General features: G+C 31.6%; 1 protein-coding gene and 1 non-coding gene across 2 annotated transcripts; one reads left to right on the top strand and one right to left on the bottom strand.

Moving 5' to 3' along the window:
• Positions 1-2,344: 2,344 nt before the first annotated feature.
• LOC101209614 (respiratory burst oxidase homolog protein C) lies at positions 2,345-6,705 on the bottom strand. The gene is made up of 9 exons (XM_004141108.3): positions 5,886-6,705; positions 5,641-5,803; positions 5,505-5,553; positions 5,312-5,425; positions 4,421-5,233; positions 4,240-4,335; positions 4,035-4,150; positions 3,743-3,922; positions 2,345-3,368 (listed from the first exon to the last, which is right to left on the bottom strand). Exons 1-9 carry the CDS (start codon positions 6,493-6,495, stop codon positions 2,729-2,731), a joined length of 2,781 nt encoding a protein of 926 aa, XP_004141156.1. The 5' UTR covers positions 6,496-6,705; the 3' UTR covers positions 2,345-2,728.
• An 8,379-nt stretch (positions 6,706-15,084) lies between these two features.
• Positions 15,085-15,156, top strand: TRNAC-GCA. The gene has a single exon. It is a non-coding gene; the product is annotated as a tRNA-Cys (tRNA).
• Positions 15,157-16,999: the final 1,843 nt, after the last annotated feature.

Genomic DNA, 16,999 nt, shown 5'->3' with positions numbered 1-16,999 from the left:
GATTAGAAACTTAAGTATGGATTTGATCTCCTATATATCCTAGCTAGAGTTATGGTGCTCCAACAAATCTTTTTATTTATCTTTATAAATAAGTTTTTTTGAAAAACTAATTACTATTAATTAAGACTTGTAAAGAAGGATAACAAACACATAGAAAGGATTTTTTTATATTACTACACTGCAATTGTTGTTTTATGCTTAATTCAACTTTTATATTTTTATAAAAAATATATCTTATATTTATATGATTTGTGCTTCATTATTATCTAATAATAAATGAAACAAAAAAAAATTGATCACTTCACCAACTTTACTATCTTTCAAAATATGATTTTGGTTCCTATGCTTTATTTAGTCTCTACTACTAGTTTCTTTTTAAATATTTTTTCATTACTATAAGTTTTAAAATTATATTACATTTCTTTGAATGAAAATGATTGAATCATTTAATCAATTTTAATAAAAAATAACGACTAAATTTAAGATTTATTAAAAAGAAGAGAGATAATTAAACATAATTGAACTAAAATCAAACAAATTTCAAACTACATCAACTAAAATGATATCTTGACATTCTATAAAATAAAAAAAGAGAGTGAGATATTTTTCAAATAGGATCAAATCGAAAGTCATGTTAAGCCTATACAAGTGTGTATTTTATAAACACTTTAAATAACTATTATTATTATTATTACTATTATATATACAACAAACGAATGTCCCTAAATCCCTTCCTATTTTGTAGTTTAATTAATTCAACACATTTTTTAAGAGTGTTAATTAGACACTTAATTATGAAATAAAATAATTTGAAAGCATTTTTTAAAATTAAAACTATTTTTTAATTAAGTAACCCAAGATTTGAACCTGAAGTGTTTTAATTTAAGTCAATAATTAATATATTATGATTGTGATTTGTGAATAATAATAATGAAAAAAAAAACATTTAGTCACTTGACTCTAATTTGAACAATAATAACAACATTATTTATCTTTTTAAATACAATAAAAATATAGGAATGAAAGAGGGAAACTTCAATCTTAAAAACCCAAAAATTTGCACCTTTTTTATTCAGTCTATCTCTCACAAAATTGATTTCCATAATGTTAAAACACTTCCCATCATTCTTCATACGCTACTTTTTTTTTCTCCTTTTCCTACAAAAACAATTAATTAATTTCATAACAAAACTTCATATTCGAACAAATAACTTGAAAATATATTTTGTTGTTTTTAATTGTAATAATATATTATATATTATAGTTAAAGATGAGGCCTTTGCATTTGAAGGGAGTCATTAATGCATATTCCCATGTGGCCACACTGCTTTTAATACGACAAATTTGAAATTAATATTATTAATCATGCATGGGTTTATCTTAATTAATTACCCTTCAATATTGTATTCACTCTTTTGATAATTTCAAATATACCTTATACCATCAAAATTTGAATTTGAAAATTCGATTTTCTCTCGTCCTACATATATATTATAATAATTAATAACTTAATTCAACTATTATATTATGTTTAGAGATGGTGTGTGTCACATAGATAACAACACTTGAATGGGTTGTTGTTTAAATTAAGTAACTTCTTCTGTATTTTTTAATGCAAAATTATAAGTCTACTGCCGGTCATCAACAACCATATAATTTCAAATACTATACGTTGGATATTATATATATTTTTTCTCCCTTCAAAGCATGCATGAATGTATTCTATAACAATTATTAAACATATCTCTATATATCTAATCATCTATTTTAAATTTTAAATATTAAATATTAAAACTTAGTTACGCCTATTACAAACAAAATGCGTACGATAGACTTAAGTTGAACGTCTAATTGATAGTTATTTAATTATTTATCATATTCGGTGTGAGGATAATATGTGTATGGTGGCATTGGAGCTTTCTCTTTTTGTAATAATTCAATATGTCTTTAAAAGAAATAATAACAAAAACAAAAGCATAAAGAGAAAAATATTAGTTATTATCGTCACTATATAAACTTTACACTTCATTTCATTTTAGTTTAGATATACTTTGATATCTACTTTTTAATTAATGTATTTTTAATAAAATTTAAAGCTTAATCATTACTATTAAATTTCTCAAATCAAAATTAACCTATATTTATATCCTTCTCCACCTAAAAACAAGTATTATTATAAGTAGTAAACAATTTTGATTAAAATAAACTAATTTAAAGATTGATTAAAAATAAGTCCAACCGATCGAGATATTTAAAACTAAAAATGGAATGAAAGTCAAGAATATCATAATCAAGGTACAAACAATATTATAATCAATGAAAAGAAAAGAAGGAAAAGGCAAAATAAAAAAGAAAAGGACTTAGATTTCTTGGAAGACATATGATCCAAATTACACATCAAGTTTACGGTAAGCTTTTATGTATATATATATAGTTGGCAAAAAATATGAATCTACATAACAAAAATCAAAGATACAAATTACAATGAAGAAAGAAAGAAGAAGAAGAAGAAGAAGAAAAAAAGAAAAGAATTTTGGCCAAAACGCGGCGGCTGCGGTAATGGGCGTGGAATTGGGTGGTTGGTTGGTTATAGAATTAGTGCGGTATGTGTCGATCATCACCAAAACCATTGACCTTTCCCCATCCCACTTCTAACAACACTAACCAAATAAAAACTAATAACATTTTAACAGTTACATACTCAAAACTAATTTAATACCTCCCCCAACTAGAAATTCTCTTTATGAAACTCAAACTTAGTTGATGTTTTACGAGTGAAATCAGATGCCAATTGACTAAGCTCCTTTGTAAGTACTGGTGTTCCACAGTAAAACACACCAACTTTTGTATCTGGATGATGGAGGGTAATCTTTTTATAAACTTGCCTCCAATTTGGCTTGGCAAAATGTGACTTTACCCTAGTCCCTGATACCACATCCACTCCGTTCTTAGCATGGTGTAATGATTGAAGCATTGTTATTAATGCGGACCTAGCGTCACCTTCTTCGTACACGCTCGTGCAGTAGTTGTGCAGCTCGATTACCCCTCTCTCGTCCATTTCTGCTACCTCGTTCATTATCCCTTTAAACCATTCGAATGACCCTTGCTCTCTTGTCACCCAGTAAAAGTATGCCTTTTTCGTTCGGAATCCTTTTCCGTGCTTGCTTCCTCCTCGACTGCTATGCCCTTGCCCATTTTCTACTGCATTTGCTTCTGATTCTTTCTCCTCTATGTTGTCGATTATGTCTTTTACTATACTCACCATCGGTGTCGCCCCAATTCCCAAACCCACTAGTAATACCACGTCGTATTTTTTGTAGTCTTGTGCTGGTGCCCCATATGGACCGTCAATCAATATCTTTGGAAACCTGTACACATAACAATTTACATATAGTTAGTTTATGTAAAATAAGTGATCAATGAATGAATAAAAACGCCGTACACAAACAAATCAATTACCATGGTGACGCACGAAACCATACCCAAAAGAGAAAAAAAAATCAACATTTCCCGTGATCTTATCATAATACCATATAAGAAAAAATGATTCTTTAGTAGTTTTTCAAAAGGTGTGGTTTTGGACGAATTCTTGGAGATCAATAATGCAACCGCACTATGATGTGATGGACCAAAAGCCAATAATACAAGAAAACAAAACAGCTTCTCTTTTTTAATATAGTATGTAACTCTTTTGATATTTTGAATATTAAACCTTATCTTGATCATATACTTAATCACTTACTTGGGATTAGGAGCTCCTCCTTGCAAAAATTCAGCTCTAAGAAGTCCACTTTTACCAGCTTGAGGAGGCTGACAAACCTCTGAGAATACATCCTTAAGTTTCCTTGTCCAATCACCAAGTGTTCGAATATGAACACTCAAATAATTATCTTCTGGAGCCGAAGTAATTGAAAATGGATGCCTGTATTTCATTAAAAAAGAAAAAAGAAAACCCATTAAGATTCATGTACTTTCTTCGTTTACAATTCTAGTTTTCTATCATAAAATATCAAAGAAAAAAAAAAAGAACTTACCACTCGAATGGGGAAACATCTCTGCAGTTAACAAACATGTACTGCCCACTCTTGTATTTGAACCCATGTGGCTTAGACATGTGCAATGCCAGAACGTTTCCAGGATAAACGGCCACCTTCATTCAAGCAAATTCACTATTAGTACTTCAAATTCCCAAACAAACATTTATATTATCATATCATCATTCAACTAAATGTAACTCACCTTAAGAATCTTCACTGGCTTGATCCCTGATCTGAATGCTCTTATCAATCTCTCGCACCCGTAAAGTAATACTGGTACAGCCAAATACATCCACGTCTGTGACAGCGTTCAGAGACATGTTAGAAACTAAAACATACAACTATTTAAGTGGTTGTTATTAAGTGTTGGAGTCCTTGCTTACCGTTTTCTTATACCATTCCTTGGTCAGGTAGAGGTAGATACCGTGGACGACCAGGAGGGTGTAGACGGCTACGAAGAGATGGTGGGAGTACCAAAAGGCATTAAAGCCAGTGAGTTTCTTCAAGGGTTTGGGTACTTTGAGTTTGTTTCTTCTAAACCATGGAGTGGCTAATGTGAAAGCAATGGCCATTAATACAACCATTATAATGCCTGTAACACCTTCCACTCCTTTAACAAACCACCAATAATTATCAGGCTGTTCCTCTCCAAAGAATCGCTTCAGTGGTTCATATTCTTCCTCTGTTGCGTGAAGAAGCCGAGGGAAATCGCAAGCCAAATGAGCAATTGCGTGTAATCCCACTCCAACAGAAATTCCAACTGCTATAACTTTATGGAAATTCAGATTGTCATCGAAAGGTACGATGAGGCCCAGTTTGGTTTTGTTACGAAGCCATGTGATGGTGTTACGACAAACGGGGAGTAAAATTAGAGCCATGTTGAATTTTAGAGTTTCTGCTCCTCCTTTAGCGATGGAAACACAGTAACCCATGACGTTGAACACTGCTCTGTTACGGTATTGGATGAATTTGTAAGCGAAGAGACCCGCGCAGATGCCGAGCCAGAGCAATAAAACCCAAATCCTCTGCCAATTGTCTTCTACAAAGTACAGGAACTTGTCGTATGTTCTTATGATGGGGTTGGTTTCGTTTGTTGGCTTCAGTTTTTGGCTTAGTAATTGACTTAGAACTCGGCTGTCACTCACTCTTACTGATTGATTTGGAGCTTGTAGTAACAGAGTTTCCAAATTTTGTATCTGAAGCGGAGGAAAATAAGAGTTAAGAGTGTCTCAAGATTAGGTTTTTCTAATTCTTTTAAGTTGAATTTCACTTACCATGATGTACCCAGCATTTCCAGGGTCGAGTTCTTCCATGATCAAGGCAGCGTATTCTTTTGCTTGTTTTTGAATTGTGGAAAGTTGGTTAGCTGAAGCACTCATACTAATAATCTACAAAGAGTAAATTTAAACAGGGTTAATGAATGAAATTTGAAGTCATCACAATGGAGGTTGGCAGATAAATATGTACCTCTTCCACTTCTTCTTCTGTGATTCTTCCATCAGCATCCGTATCGACCCTGAAATTTCAAATTCAATTGAAGATTTTAGTTTTCGAAATCTGGGAAAGAAAGATTTTATCGAGTATTTTTGGGAAGATGGGTTACATGTCAAAGAAAGTTTGTAGCCTGGAATCGAAGCTGTCATCGGAGATCTGATCCCAGAACTCTTTAAGTTGAGCTTTATTGATGGAATCACCAGTAATGTTACGCCTACGAGCAAGTGCACGGAAAAGCTCACCGGCGAAATCTTTCGATTCTTTGTTCATTCCTAAAATGGAAAAGAACCAGATATAAGAAACAGAGTAAAATCTACAGCATCGATTTTAGGAATGAATCAACGATTAACTCACCAATGCACTGTCCAAACAAGGAAGAAGGGAGGAGTCCGTTGGTAGAGGCGGTGAGTTCATCGAATCGCTTCTCAACCGGAGCCCAACCGGCGGAGGATCCACCACCGCCGGTTTTGGCAGTAATAAACTTCATCCCCTTGAGAGCATGGGTGGCAGCAGATTTAGTCCGGTCGAATCGGCGAGTGGAGGTGCGGCGGTTAAGTGAGGTGAAGCGTTTAAGCTCTTGAGAGACCTGTTTGATACGGGAAGAAGTGGAACGAAGAACAGAGGCACGGAAAGAGGACGATTTCTTCTCGAGAGTTCGTTTAGCGAGAAGGGAAAGTTCAGGGTCTTCAAGAGAGTTGGGATCCTGACCGGGACCGGCGGTATGAACGCTATGAACGGCGACAGAGTCGTCACGGATATCAAGGGTGATTTCAACATAGGTGTCGTCGTCATCGGCGGCTTTGAGGGAGGAAGAAGAAGAAGAGAGGTCGAATTTAGCATTCTTCCTAGGCTTGGTAGTGGAAGAAGAAATTGGACCGCTGAAAGCTCTCCGGTCACCCCTTCTGACGCTACTGACGCTCTCGGCGTCGGAATTGTTGCCGGAATAAGGTTCGTGGGGTCTCATAATTAGGTGAAGAACAGAGAGAATTGAGAATGGGAATGGGAATGGAAGAGAAATGGAGGATTACATATATATATGTAAAGATATAAATAGAGAGAAATGAGAATGGAGGAGGAGGAAGAAGGAGAAAAGGGAGATTGACCAGTCAGGATGAGACTTCAGAATTTGGAGCTGGAAAGTGCTTGGAAACTTGATGGAACCCAACCATTCTCATCTTTTATTTTCTATTTGTATATTCACATTTATGAACTTCTTTTTCTTTTTTGTGATTTGAATATACTATGGAAAGGCATTATTGACTTCAACCTACGTTTTATTCTATTATATTATTATGTGATCTAATCTTTTTGTTTTTTAAAAGTCTACATTTTTTCTTTTTTCTTTTTCTTCTTTCTGCTTCTCTCTCTCAATAAAATCAATTTCTTCTTTTTCGACACATGGAAATTATGATCATTTTCTTTATATTTTTCCATCTAATTACCTATTTTGCCCTTCAATTTTCAACTTGATTTTACATCTGTTTCTGTAAATATTGGATATAAATTGCCATTTTCCTAGTTTAAAACTAACGGTGGTATGTTGAAATTGAATTTGGAGTATTGAGTTGAGTTTAGAAATTTGAAGTAAATATTTTTGTGTTTGCACTAAAAACTATAAAGTTTATTTATATATTTGTACAAATTTCAACCGCAAACACACTTAAATTTGTTAAAACTAAGTTATTTAACATCGATTTATGAATGAAGTTATTAACCCAACCATATCCTAAATATATTTGTTAAGAATCCTATTAATATTAATATAGCAAATTGAACACATGGTACTTCTAGTCATTGTTTCTTTCTCTAATTTAGCCAAATAAGGAAGTATATTGAAATGGGGTGTGATTGTGTGAAAACAAGCAAAAGTAGCTCAAAAAGCACTAACTTGCTTACCACATTGCTATACTTCCCATGTTCACCGAATGCCTAAATCTATCACAAATTGGACTATAATGTAATTCTTAAATGGTGTAACATTGGTGGTGTGTAAGCAATAAGTTAAACAAATTAAAAAGATGTTCTTTTAGTAAAAACCAAACAAAATAAGGATATTTAAATCTATATTAATATAGAGAATTGAATGCTCCAATTAATTACTTATTACAAATTGATTTTTAAAAAAGTAAAGATAAAATTAGATAAGTTAATAAGGTGGTAAAGACGACATAAATTATGTTTGGTTAGTTTTGAGGACAATTAGGGGAAGTACAAGATACATAAGATTTATTGTTCTAATTGTTTTGGATTAAACATTTTATTTTGTTTCTTGTGTTTGATGAGTTGTGATGTATGATAAAGTTTAATTCGTTGAAATTAGGTTGTTAATTAAAGAAGAATGTGTGTTTGTACGTATGATGTATGAGAGGAAGAATAACATAAAGTTGCATAAAAAGGATCTAGAAAGATTGGAAATTTGATTGATTAATATTAATATGGTTGAAGAAGAGGAAGTCAAAGTCGGAGGAATGACGTGTGAGGAGAAGAGAGTACATGTAGGCGTGCCGCCAAGTTAGATATTACATATAAATTTAGTTTAACAAAACCAAGGCTTCCATTTCTTCATCTTTTTCATCATCCTAAACAAATTTGTTCATATTGTGGTGCCCACGAGACTCATTACAAAAACAAAGCAAAAGGGTTGTTCAACTATTCTAATATCTTTTTGGACTTATTTTCAATCTCATCATATTAATATATATATAGCTCCTTTTGTAAACAAACCAAACAAAGTGTTATTGTAAAGTTAGAAATTTACTCCTAACCATACATATACGTTGATTAACATATTGTTACACCCTGCCCCGAGCACCTACTTGCATGTCTCAAGAGACACGGTGCGACTTGAGCAATTCTCGACATAGTCAAAAGCCAAAGACACTCATCTTAACTTCCTTAACTTCGCTTAATCGCCAAACACTTAACAAGAGTAATTTAGGCGATTGAACCTAACACGGAATAGATAAAACAAACTTTAAACTTTTATTATCAACAAGGCACTTAATACAACAATATATTTACAACACTCAACCAAAATACAACACTTAAAATGCCTGACAGCTTCTCGCCTAGCAAGCCCAAACCTCCTCTCCTCTTGACCTCAACGCGTAAGTCATGGAAGATAAATTTTGAAAGAACAAGTCTAAAAGACTTAGTGAAGTTTTATGAAAATCTTTTGTAATACCTTTTCATAAACATCATTTTGCAAATCGATTAAGTAGAACAAGATAACATATCAAATCATATAAAAATTAAATAACTTAAAATCTTATATCTCTTTAAACTAAACACTTTCTAGCATTCAAATACTCATTTAACTCTGTATACTTTATACCCAGGAAAATATAAGCATGATAGCAGAGCACCTTCGGTCATACTATCCAACTAAATTCGATCGAATAGCAGAGCACACCTTTAGTCATACTATTCATAATAAACCCAGTCAAGATAGTATAACACATTTGGTCATACTATTCCTATCTGAACTCAGTGGTAGCGGCTAAGTGGTCAGCATAGTCATATACCTCTGATTGTGCACATTGACCATCGAGAACTTGGTATATAGAGTACTATGGTTTTCTCTTTAAAACCATTCTATTAAACTCATGCTTTTCATAAATAAACGCTTACAAATCTTTTCAACAAATATATGCTTTGATAAAACGTTTTTAAATACATGCTTTGGTACATTTTCTAAATATATGCTTCAACACTTTTCAAGAACAAGCTAATAAATAAAAACAAGACTTAACATAACTCTATAACTATTTCAAAGCATACTAAAATAATAGTTTGTAAACATATTTAGAAATCGTTTTATTACTCATAAATCATAAGTTGAAATAACATTAGTAAACTCATTTTTCACTCACAGATCGCAGATCAAACCCTTGGTTAATATGCTTATCCGATTTCTTCTTGTCCAAAACCTCTATAATCCAACAAGCCACGCCCAACAACCTCCATTGCCCAGAAACTCATTTTCGGCCACAACCTTTTTTCCACTTTAGGGCTTAATATCTTAAAATTGAGAACTCAAATAAAAATGTTTTCTTCTATAAAGTTGTTGCAAAATGTCTAATATTACTACCTCTAATTTTCAATGAAATATTTCATCAAATGCGTCTTGCAACCTCCTTAGAGTAAAGACTGTCCAATTCTTACCTGAGAATGACATTCCTCTCTTCTTTTAGTTCAAACTCAGCTTTCTCTTTCTCAAATTAAACCAGCAGCCCCAATGTAGAAAATAGACTCAAAATAAAAACTTTTGAGAGTAATTTTATTCAAAATGCACGAGTGGACTGTGAGAAAAGTGAATATGAAGTAACCTAATTATGTTGACACATCATCATTGCTTAAAGCCAACTTAAACCTTATCAAGACACCTCCTTCTTACTCTTACAACTCAAAATGCATGCTAACAAGGCTTTGATATTACACTAAATTCTTAAACTAATTGCCTTAAACATGTCACATAGTTGTCTAAAACGCATAGCTAACTTCGAAGACTATCTCGCTTAATTTCTCACCCAGACTACATAACCTGACTTAGAAAAGTTATAACTTAAAATCCGTAACTTCTTTGACAAAATATCCTTTTACAAAGTTTCTCTAAATTGAGTAACTTTCTTACCTCAAAATTTCATAGCAAAAATCCAAACTATGCGTTCTATAGTCGTCTAGGAGTGCACCTTACTCAAATTCACCGGCAAACTGATCATCTCACCTTCTCTTATCCAAAACGTCAAACGTCTCATATCTAAAACACCCAGCCACCTTCTTCAATAAACTAGACTCAGTTTCTAAACTTTCAAGATCAATTTGAGTGAAAATGCCCAAATGAGTTGTGAGAAACTCTTTTATGAAGTTAGCTAAAACGCCCAACCTCTATGATATTTCTTTCTCGCCAACCTTAAACACTCAAAAACCCTTTCAGACATCTATAACTATTTCGCCCAAGCCAACCCAAAACGTGTAAAGTGCTATTATTTGACACGACCAAAATTTGAGTGTTAATTTTAATCCCTCTGTTGAGCACATTTTCCGTTGCTAGCTTTGCTTTAATTTTGCATGTTAGAAATGTAAATGTTTTAGTTTGCCATCGAACTTTCTTCTTTTTTAAAAAAGAATAAAAAAAATTTAGTTTGTGATCAAAACTTGCGAGTGTTTTAATCTTTTGTTGGTAATAATCATTTTTCCAATTTGGTATTCAATCTCTTGGTTCTTGTGTTCTGAAGTTTAATGATTAACTTTTCCCGACTGCCAACAATGTAATAACTCCACACTCCACTTGCTTATTAGTCCTCATCAAAAGTTACCTCAAATAAATACTTATGTATATAATTGTGTACACATTTTTTACTTTATTTGTACATCCAACATGTATATGTGTATGTCACGTACGTCTTTAACCTTATTTGTTCGTTGTATTTTTGTAATGATTATGCATAGTTTTAAGTCACGTTTAATCACTTTTTTCCTTTTTTAATTACACCAAAAGAATTTAATAAAATTACCAAACTTAGCAATTTTCTCCATCCAATTTTTTTTGCTACTGTTGGGAAGATTGAAATTTCTGATCCCTATTTTTCTTCTCTAGAGAACTTAAAATGAGAAAGTACACACATATATATATATATTATTAGTCAAAATAATAGATATTAATTCCTCCCTAGATTCATCCTAAACAAATAAAATAAGGTTTTTTGGTAATGTTTGTTGGGTATAGATTATGACACAGTAGATAGCGTTTTCTAGAAGGAAAATGATGTATTGATTGTGTTTCCCAATGAATAGAAGAAAATAGATATTTAATATTTATAATGTATCCAAACACACATGTCCTCTACTCTCTACTCTCTCTTCAAACTATTAATTTAAACACAACCCTACATACATATTATTTCTTCTCCTACACACTATGGTTATCAACGACAACAACGTACGTTCTATCCCATTGCTAAGTTAAGTGTATATATAAATACATAAATAAAATATATGTATGTATAGCATTGTAGTTAGTGTACGGACTAGGAACTAAGGAAGGCTATAAAATAATTGAACCCTATGATGACTAAAATTGTGATGTGAGAAATATTTAGTATATTTAACACAACTAATAATTAGTTAATTCTCTTATTTCCTTTGTGTTGCAAACCCTAAGGTAAAATCAGCTCCAAAATGGAGAAAAAGATCCTTATATACGATCACACAATTTTTTTTGTAAATTCAATTACAAAATAATTATGCCTATCACAAAAAGAACCACTCTCTCACAACTTTTAATTACTCAGATTTTTTTCCACCTCCAAATTAGAGAATCTAAAAGAAAATTTACATGAAGTTATCACATTTAAGCTAGAAACTTTTTTCAAGGGACATAGACTTGTTTTATTACAGTGGTTAGAGTTCATAACTGTCTTGAACGTTTTCAATATAAAATAATTACACTCCTAACATTTTACCAAAAAACAAAAGAAAAAAAAAAACTCAATATATACTTAATTTTTGAAGAGTTTTTCCAGGATGAATTTCTCAAATGTGAATCATAAATTTGGCCTAATGCTTAAACCCGAGGAATCAAACGAGGGCGTAGACTTGTGAGGGAAAAAGAAAAGAGTGAAGAAATAAGAAAGAAAGTAAGGGGGAAGAAAGTCAAGTGGGGTTAGTTGAGGGAAACGTGGGGTACAGTTGCATTTACAACCATTTGTATGACATAAGAGAAAACAAAGAAAGAGAGAGTAAATAAAAGAAGAAGAAGAAGAAGAAGAAGAAGAAGAAGAAAAAAGAAGAGTTTGGGAGATTTTAATTAATTAATTTTGGTCAACAAGTTAAAGCGGATGCGTGTTGAAGTTGACCCATGAATGCGCGTGTGATATAAATTTAGATATGTAGCGGCAGCCATGTTTTACTTTTTTGGGTTCTCTGGTTCCTAAGTTTGGATTTAGGGTTAGGAAATGGTGGCGCGGTTAGTTAGATAATGTCACGGCGTCGCCTGCCGTCTCTCAAACCTAACAAACCATCGTCCGACTCAGTCACCATACCCACCGACCTATCGCTCCCAACATTTTCCGCATACATCCATTTTTTTCTATCTCATCAATTCTTCTTTTTTAATTCTTCTCTTTTTTTACACAATTTAATTATTATATATACATATAGAGTATGACCTACCAACATTACCAATAATGTCTTCAACTTCGTTTTCACCATGTTTTTTGTTATAAACTTGTGTCGACTACCTTCCATTTGTTGATATCACTAATAACAAGCTTAAATTGATGTGCAAAACTAAATTTGAAATCTTCTACTTAATCTTGAAGATGATGATCTGAGTATTCTCTGTTTTCTCTAATGGATTCTCTCATGATATCATAATTTATTTCTAACCATACAAAATTGTAGTCAGAACGATGAAATGGTAATTATTATACAAAGTTAATACATATCCATATTTATTTGGAATTTATATCTACGATTTTTATAGTACAGTATTTATAAAATTAAATTTAGCACAATCTTTTTAATATTTAATTTAAATATATGTTGATATATATCTACGTTGACATCAATACTAAAATGGTGGTAGTGGAAGTATATATATATATATATATATATATATTTGTGGATTTGCATATGTTATTTTATGTTAGATTATATTTGATACTCCATTATTTTCTGATGTGCACAAAATGATTAAGTCTAATTTTGTTCCAAGTTGATGTACTAATGATGGGCCATATAAATAGAGAGGGTGTTGGTGTTGGTGTTGGTGTTGGTGTTGCTTCCATTATCCCCATCTCCTTTCATATTACACATTATTATTGTTATTATTCATTTAGCATACCTTCATTTCTTTTAATTTATTCATATTGCTTTAATGCAAGACTCCCACTCAACCCTATTTAATTAAAAAAGTTCCTTTTCAAATGTGAACCGTTCACCCTCTTTTTACATTTATATTACGCACATGAATATATATATATATATATATATATATATATATATATATGGTGTTAATTAAGTTTAACTTGTGTGTATCTTTTTACTGTTTTTAAAAAGGCAATCATTTATCTCATCATATTGCACCATTTAGTTGTTAAGGTAATTCATAGAAAATGATATTTGGAAAGCAAAAAGAGTACAAAAAAAACAAACATCACATGTGTTTGAGGAATATGGGTATATAAGAAGATAGTAATTGTCACTGGAAAGAGCTTATATATGCTACCTACCGTGTGTTTGTCTTTGTCCAAAGCGCTTGTGTAAGCTATTTAAACAAATCAGGTGCTCTCCAAATGCTTTTACTCTCTTGTATTATATATATTAAGTAACACTCTTATAGTTAATAGTAAATAATTTTAATGAACTACTTAAAAGTGAAAGTATATATAGCTTGAAATTATTTGTTTTAGAAAAAGGATTTGGAGATTCAAAATTTAGATTCTTTAGGTATTTGTACTTGTAAAATAGTTTTGAAAATAAGAGGTTGTGAATAGATTTTAAATTAACATTTAAGTTGTTTCTTAATAAATACATATTTATTCTAAGTCATTTTGTCATTTTAAGGATTACTTTAGTTAGCTAATTTTGACGTTTGACTATCTATTTGATTTTGAACTTTTAGAATTGTATCGATTTAGTCTTGAATTTTTAAAATTACAAATGCAATGTGATCTCGAATCTACTAAATTTCAATTAATTCAAACTTTTACCCTTACATTTCATTAGAAATTTAGTTCTTTATCTAGTAGATCAATTAATACTTTTTTATCGACATATTAGACAATTATAGCAATCAACAAACTCAAATTTTTAACGAATATAGCGTGTAACAAAAAAATTTGTAAATATAACAGGATTTAGATCAAACTAGCAATTAGAGTCTTTTAGTAATAAACTATAATAAAATCTAAAATCTAATGTACATCGGTCCCATGACTCCATCTTGGATCTCTTGTCATTATAAACCTACTATTTTTCTTTGGTTTTACATAGAAAACATGTTAAAGAAACGTTGAGTGTACAAAATATTTAATAAGTAACCTAACTACAAAGTTGGCTAAATATGATCATGAAAACTGTGTTATGTGCCACTTTGGAGCATTCTTTTATCATGTGCCTTAATTCCCAGGAGAATTTTCTTCTCTCATGTATAATTCTAGGACACTATATTATACATATCATATGCCTATTCATGCTAATCGTAGCATGTACTGTTTTTTAGACGAATGTATGTTATTTGTCTTTTCAAAGTGGGTGAGTGTATCATGTGCTGGGAATGTGAATCATGTTTGAGATTTACATACAAGTTCCATATAGAATCACATAACAGTATCGGAGTTGATACTTGCATGGTGTACATACTTGTACTAACATCATAAATACAAACTTTAGTTTCATATTTGTACTGCCCAGAGTGTCAAGATCAAACGAAAAGTGGCAGCAGCAAAGGCATTGCCCCCCAGATAGCTGGAAATGGTATTACCAGAAAGAAGCAGAAGTACATATTGGAATAGAGTATATACGTAATTTAGAATTGATTATCACAAATGGGTCCTTAGCTCAGTGGTAGAGCATTTGACTGCAGATCAAGAGGTCACCGGTTCGAACCCGGTAGGGCCCTTTTTGTTGTTGTTGTTGTCCCTATTTTTCATATTGGGGTTGAGCTACTATAGGGCTGTTTGGTTGGCCCAACATCACAGTCCAAATAAATACGAACGATGGAGGATTATGTATACATACCAAACCCAATTGTGTTTAAAAGAGTTTGGACCAAATTTCATTTGGGCTTCTTCATCTTCGAGCCTCAACTACCAAATAAGGAGACGTTCAAGCATGGTTTCGAATACCAAGTATATATTTTCTCTTCTTTTCAATTTCTTCCTAAATTTAAAATAAAATTGTTAGCAATACACCCTTGATGTTATTACGTGTGAATAAATTGGAAGGAATATATCTATCTATCTCTTTATCCATACAATAAAGATAAAGTTTTCTAATAAATACATATAAGAAAGTTAAATTAATTGATTGTGAAACAGAGGAAAATAAAATGTATATATAGTGATTGAAAGGTGAAAAGAGAGAACTTATAAAGAAGAGATAACTAACCCATAATGATTGAAAAAGAAAAAGAAAGGGAAAAATAAAAACAGAAAAGAGGAATATAAAACTGAAAAAGGTGTTTGAAATTATTGAGGGAAATTTTGGTGTTTGAGAAAAATAAGCTTTTTAAGAATGATGTGAGGTTGAAGTAATAAAAATTTAATAATTGAATAAATAATTTACAGTATAAAAAAAAAAAATAGTATGTATTATTTATTTTGGTCAGCCATGTTGAAGACTTTGTAAGAAAGAGAAGGCATGCATGCAGCTGGAAAATTTAATAAGTGGGTCATGCTTGCATGGGCTCTCAATCTCTTTTACTTTTTCTTTTATATATATATTTTAACGAAAATGACTTTTTAAATATAGAGCATATTTACACTAGAACATCTTTTAAGAAGGAAGAGCAAGAAATTTCGACCAATTAAATTTTGTCACATCATCACAGCAACTATTGTGATAATTATATTTTTTATTAGTTTTGGATAATTAAGTTTACTCAATTCAAACTCAACAAGCAGATAAGTCAAAGTCCAACAAACTAATGGGTTTAAGCTCAATAAGGCAAGTGAGCCTAAGCCTAAGTCCATCAAGCAAATGGGTCTAAACCCACTTAAAGCCCATGAAGTTTCTCTATAAATAGACATCTTTGTCACTCATTTGAGATGATTTTTGGTTGAAGGAAGAATTTGAGCTCTAAAGAATTAAAGATTCGAACTTCTATAAAGCTCTCAAGACGTGCAAGTTCTTATCAACTTCGAGATCATCATCTTCTGAAAGATTGAAGACTTAGAAGATCAAACTTTCTTTGAATTCCAGAAAACGAGAGCTCAAATAAACTTGCAACTACAACATCCTAAAGATCAAATATCAAGAAATTCTAAGTTTTTAACTTGTATTCGAGAGAAAGCATCAAATGAGTAAATACTAGAGATTGTATTTACAATATTCATCAATATATCAAAGTTCAATTCCACGAATTACATTTCTTCGAAATCTCGTGTGAATAGTGTGAAATATAAAAAATATCCTAGTCCACATAATTTTTATGATTCTCAACCCATGATTATCCAAATTGCATATTTATCTATGTCTATCTAAAATAAATAGTGGTGTAAGAGTCTAACACTTTCTTGTCTCAAACTATCACAACTGTGTATCAAGTTTTTAAAGTTCTTACTTTTCCTTATATGTTTGCAAATAGATAAAGTTAAAGATGAAGATGATTTGGAAACAACTGGAACCACAAATTTAAAAACACCGAAAATACAATTATTGGCTGAGGTTTGAATATTTTTCAAGTTATATATTTATCACTAGGATAAACGATGATAGTCATCTATTTCTATCTATCTATGACA

Source organism: Cucumis sativus, chromosome 3 (assembly GCF_000004075.3).
Source record: "Cucumis sativus cultivar 9930 chromosome 3, Cucumber_9930_V3, whole genome shotgun sequence".
Classification (NCBI taxonomy): domain Eukaryota; kingdom Viridiplantae; phylum Streptophyta; class Magnoliopsida; order Cucurbitales; family Cucurbitaceae; genus Cucumis; species Cucumis sativus.
The sequence above is the reverse complement of the archived record's forward strand: the minus strand, read 5'-3'. Positions and strand labels throughout refer to the sequence as shown.